The sequence below is a fragment of the Dipteris shenzhenensis genome, chromosome 4, assembly GCF_047967505.1.
Source record: "Dipteris shenzhenensis isolate YYH24624 ecotype China chromosome 4, Dip_SZ_1.0, whole genome shotgun sequence".
NCBI classification, from domain to species: domain Eukaryota; kingdom Viridiplantae; phylum Streptophyta; class Polypodiopsida; order Gleicheniales; family Dipteridaceae; genus Dipteris; species Dipteris shenzhenensis.
Genome location: NC_141599.1, coordinates 19,058,945 through 19,064,132, shown reverse-complemented (window position 1 = coordinate 19,064,132; position 5,188 = coordinate 19,058,945). Strand labels below are relative to the sequence as shown.

At 43.1% G+C, this 5,188-nt stretch overlaps 1 protein-coding gene across 2 annotated transcripts; it reads right to left on the bottom strand.

Annotated features, from left to right (window-relative positions):
• Positions 1 to 1,904: 1,904 nt before the first annotated feature.
• LOC147902555 (cysteine proteinase inhibitor 6-like) lies at positions 1,905 to 4,124 on the bottom strand. Of its 2 annotated transcripts, none has more exons than XM_087373296.1 (5): positions 4,000 to 4,124; positions 3,391 to 3,584; positions 2,720 to 2,933; positions 2,295 to 2,458; positions 1,905 to 2,205 (listed from the first exon to the last, which is right to left on the bottom strand). In XM_087373296.1, exons 2-5 carry the CDS (start codon positions 3,580 to 3,582, stop codon positions 2,071 to 2,073), a joined length of 705 nt encoding a protein of 234 aa, XP_087229422.1. In that variant the 5' UTR covers positions 3,583 to 3,584; positions 4,000 to 4,124; the 3' UTR covers positions 1,905 to 2,070. The 2 variants fall into 2 exon arrangements, with proteins under 2 accessions (XP_087229422.1, XP_087229423.1); XM_087373297.1 differs by lacking the exon at positions 4,000 to 4,124 and adding an exon at positions 3,688 to 3,954.
• Between the last annotated feature and the right edge of the window lie 1,064 nt (positions 4,125 to 5,188).

The following is a 5,188-nucleotide window of genomic DNA, read 5'->3' as shown; positions in this document are numbered from 1 at the left end:
GATTGTGAGTTATGGCATTTCTTCAAGTTCCCGTTTGGACATTTGAAGGTTCTTATTGATTAGACCAGGATGAGTCTTGATGGATACCTTCTTTTAATCATGTCCAAAGGCGGGGTCATTCTGATTCTCACTCTTTTACCCCGAGGTCATGGATAGTCAAGATTCAAGAGTTGTTAGGGATACTACCTATTGGGTTTTCTTCTTTGACCTATTGGTTGGGGTATTGTAACACAAGGGGGTGATGAAATCACATTAAGAAAAGGATTGAGAACAGCTTTGCCACCTTGACTCAATCTGGAATCATCTGAGTTGAAGAGGGATTGGCTATCCGATTCACTCATTGTCCACCGATTTTTTTATTTGCATTATACTTTGGTGGTATGGGACACTGAGGTATGTTACATTTAAGATTCTCTGATGTGGTGGTATGATCCAGCGTGAAATAATACACAAAGGACCTCTAGGGTAAAGTAAAAGTAGGCTGAATTGAATTGGGGGCAACCTGATTAGATTTTTTATGAGGGCTGACTAAGATTCTTTACCCTAAGAGAAGCCATGTTTTTTTTTTGGGTTCAACCATGGAGCTCCATTATCACATCTCTTCTGATGGTGGTCTTTCAATGCCTTGTTTGAAACTTGATGTTCCTAGATAAGAGATCATAAGAATTGGATGATCTTGTGATCGGAGCGATTTATTGTGCACAAGTTTATACAGGATATTCGATAGTGGATCGCAAGTTAACGTGGGTTACGAGATAGCATAGGACTGGATGGCTATTTTTAGCCGAGATTGCTATATATAGAGATTGATTCATATATAATGCTCGCTTTATATGGAGGGAGCTATTCATAGCATTGTGCTATCTATAGCGGGTTTCCTTCTATATGAGAGGGCTAGTGCTATTGTGTAGATCAGTTGAGCGCTCCTCAACTGATGGATGGGGCTTGGACCCAGGCCGGGACTCTGGCCATCTACATGGCGGATCATAGGTGGTGTATCGAAGGTCCTTTGCGGGCTCAGGGGGTATGGGACGCCTTAGGTTAGATACGGGCCTATGGATGAGTCAAGCTGTAGCCCACGTGCTCGAGGGTGGTCGAGAGGATCGAGGCGCCTACGCTATGATTCTGGTTGGATTGAGGACAAGATTCTAGGTCAGAGATAGGGTCAGATCCTACAGGGTCGTGTCATGCCATCATTAGATGAATACCTAGAGCATAGCCAATGTCATATCATGTGAACTTAGTATCATAAACACAACAAAACTCAGTCATAAGAGTGTTCATCATACCATGATGTAGCCTATGACTACAGTATTAATGTCGTCAAAACCAAAACTAAGTGCAAATCATATGCTGCTCCACATACATCCACCTCAAAACAATTACCCATGAGGTTATGCACCAACACTCCATGACCATCTGACGATCTTACTGGGATATCCCCAATAAGATGGTCAGCCTCCTTAAGTGTAAGTTCACAAGCCTAAACCAGCCGAGCTAATCTCCATGGTATCTCTTTACAAAGGTCCAAAACTTCTCGCACCAACACCAGAAGTGCCCTCGGGCCCGTGCACAAACATACTATTTAGGCATACAACATGCTCAAAATCTAACAAAGTTAAGGATCGAGGTATTCCTGCAACTTTTCTATTCTATTCTTACTCTAAGACTTAAGTGATAAGATGTTGAGAATGTGCTCACTTAAAAGGGGATAGCATACAGCTTCAGACAGGTCACAACGCATACAAAAACAGAGGAAAAGTGTTACTTTCTAAAACCCATCCCACTACCTGAAACATAATTGCACACTAACTACACAATTCAATTGTTTGCCAGTCTATACGACAATCCTTCAGCTAATTTGTTAAGAGCTCAAGGCAATTGACACTTAAGAACCCCGTCTCTATATAAAACACATTATCATTTATATGTATTCCAACTGTACAAAATGCAGTTTAAACCCTTCAACAGTTGTACATTGTCACCTTCCAAGGATCATAGTTTTTTATACTGGGGGAACCACAAAGCCATAAACCCTTCATCGATTCACAATAATTCATTTCATAAATACTACTGATGCAGATGAGCATCTTTCAATGCCCATAATCCTAAGACGGAGCGAGTAATTTTTGCCTTGAACTGTTCTTCCTTTGATCCTCTTTGAACCTTGAGTAACATTTCGAAGTTTGTGCTTCCTTCAGTTACCTGCAAAACATTAGTTCAGCAAACAGAGGTGCTCTAGGCTGAAAAGCACTCAATACCACTTCAAAACCATGGACTTAAACTAATCAGACCTCTGCATGGGCTGACACGACTTGCTTGAGCTCATACGGGATCAGAGAGTTGGATCTCTGTTGAAGGCCCTTTAAAGTTTCCTCTGCTGCTTCCTTCACAACAGGATCATCAGAAGGAACAGGCTGTAACCCTGCCTCTGCTTCACTGTTGGCGGCCGGGCCATCTAGTTTACAAAACACCAGCCTACGATGAAAACGACACCAAGATCCCCCCCATAATAAACCGTTTGCACTTCTATTAGGGAAATACAGTCCAGTTTTAGCTGGCTAGAGATAGCAGATTGACATTTGTTTTAAAACAAAAGCCCCATCGTTATGAATTTTCAATCCCTCAAAGATGATCAACAATTTCTACAAATTCATGTTCGAACTGACCAGACTGGAAAAATCAGTTTATCAATGCTGTGGTATGGAGTGCTACTTGCCTAGATTGCTCCCAAGGTCCGCTGGTGTGACAGAGCTTTGAACTCGTTTAAAACCTTCCAATGACTTAAAATTCTCCCATGGTTTTACCCACACCTTCGCTTCATACAATTTGGTTTCTCCTACAGATGCAGCTTCCACAACCAAGTAATACATGATCCCTGCAACAACTTGTTGCTGTGCTGACATGAGCCCGACGAATTCAAGCTCTGAATTCTGCAAAAGCAAAAAAACAAGTGTTACAAAATGTAGTAACTTACTTTTCAGGGAGCTAAACAGAAATACATCTTTGCCGATGAGTTTTTGAATCACTGAGACACATTATCAATAATTGTTTATGTCCAATCATTCGCGTAGAGGAATAAAACCTCAGTCTATATGTTAGTACAGCACACTGATTTAGAAGTATTACTCTTCTGGGTTCAAACTTGGCAGAAGTGATAATATCTTCAGTTGACGAGTCATTCATATCTACAAGAAATATCGCAACAACGTTCCACAACGGTGCGAACGTAAAAAACTTTGACCATACGATCGGACTTATAGTACACGAAAAGTGCCTCCGTACCTACGCAAAGTGACATCTGTACACTGTGTCGACACATAATACAGGGGACATCTTTTGAAAAAGCAATGGAACCCTCATCAGAACATAAAGTTGTAGCTTGCCCACCTGTTTCATGTTGTGCTGATCTACGGCATACTTGGCCAGGTCCTCCAGCTGAAGATCGTTCTGGGCACCCGGTATGTCCTCCCTACCTCCCACCTTTCCCATGGTCAACTCAGGAACGATCAAGAGCGAGGCAAAGACGAGAGATGCAAGAAGCGTGGCTGGAAGACTTGGGGAGGAGGAAACAGATCGCATTCCTGGGCAAGAAAAAGAAATGAATGAAGTGGGTCAGTAACGAAAGGGCGCACTTTGGGCTATGAGTGGTGGCGGTGGCGGTGAGTGGCAAGTGGCAGCACCCACAAAAGGTTTCCAAAAACAGATGACGATTGTCTTGCGACTCCCGGATGCTCATGATCCAGCTTCATTGATGACGACGACGCCGATGATCTGACTAGGCTAGTGCGAATAAATCGATGAAATCTTTGGTGATTCCGGGTCTGTGGTTCCCTGAAATTTGTCTGTGGTTCCCTGATTTGACAAAATCATCTCGCAGACACGAAACTCGCAACAAGAAACTCCGACGAATTGACATGCACGCATCTACTCTCCAAAACAAATTCGCAGCAGAAACTGCATCTAATTTCTGGATTGAACATGCACGCATGCACTTACCGAAAATTTCCAACCTCTTCACAAAAGCACACAACTCTTGTTGACTTGAATTGATTTTCTTCAAACTTCTATGGTCCCAACTGAATTTTTGCTTCCACGCTAAGCATCATGCAAATAAGGTCAAGACAACAATAGGGATCATTTGAAGGCGGCTTTAAAGAAGAAGGCACTTACTAAGAGCATCTCCCCGCGCTCTTGCGAATGCTAGAAGTGTAGCATTTGGATGCTATGCTAGCTTTGCAAATGGCACGTCCCCGTGAAGGATTGTGAGGTTGCAAATTACCATTAATGATGGCATGACAGGATTTTGCAGGTTCTTTCAGCCAACAGGAAGACCATCAAAGTCTATGGACCAATCAGATCACCTGGGCATTGCAATGCTAGGCTAGCAAAGGTTGAAATGGGGTTGTTGGGGTAGCATTGCAGAGCTGAAAGAAAGCCCGCTCTGGCAACCCAACAGTCATGGGACTATGCAATCTAGCTACCAGTAGGGCTATCCCAGCCCTACTCGCATGTGCGGTGAGGCCCTCTAAAGGGGGAGGGGGAAAAGGGACCATTTATAATATTTTTGTTAGCACTAGGTATGCTCTTCCACTCTATAGCTTAGTGGTAGGGATCACATGTGGGAAAGATAACATTGTGGGTTAGAATCCTACCCTCTTTAAAAACGAGTAAATGCACCCATCTACGACGGGCTTCCTCTCTCTCCCTTCGCCACATGGAGCCCTCCTTTGCCTAGAACCTGACTCCCCTCTGAGTGCCATGTGGAACCTTCTCTATTACAAAATACGAGTAACTTGACCTGTCTACAACGGGCTAGAGCCCCGCTCTGCTGGGCTCGAAGTTGCAATTGTAGATTGCCTTTAATAAAATTCAAAGTTCAACTTATAAATCTCAAACTTTAAGCAATTTTAGAAAATTTGTGAAAAACATATACATGCATACAAACACGCGCACACATACATAGATTCAAAAAATTTCAGTTGTTTTTCATTAAACCAAAATTCCAAATACACACACAGTTGTTCAAATTCTCTCTCTCTCTCTCTCTCTCTCTCTCTCTGCCCCCCCTCTCTCTCTCTCTCTCCTCTCTCTCTCTCTCTCTCTCCCCTTCTCTCTCTCTCTATCCCCCCTCTCTCTCTCTCTCTCCCCCCACTCTCTCTCTCTCTCTCTCTCTCTCTCTATCCCC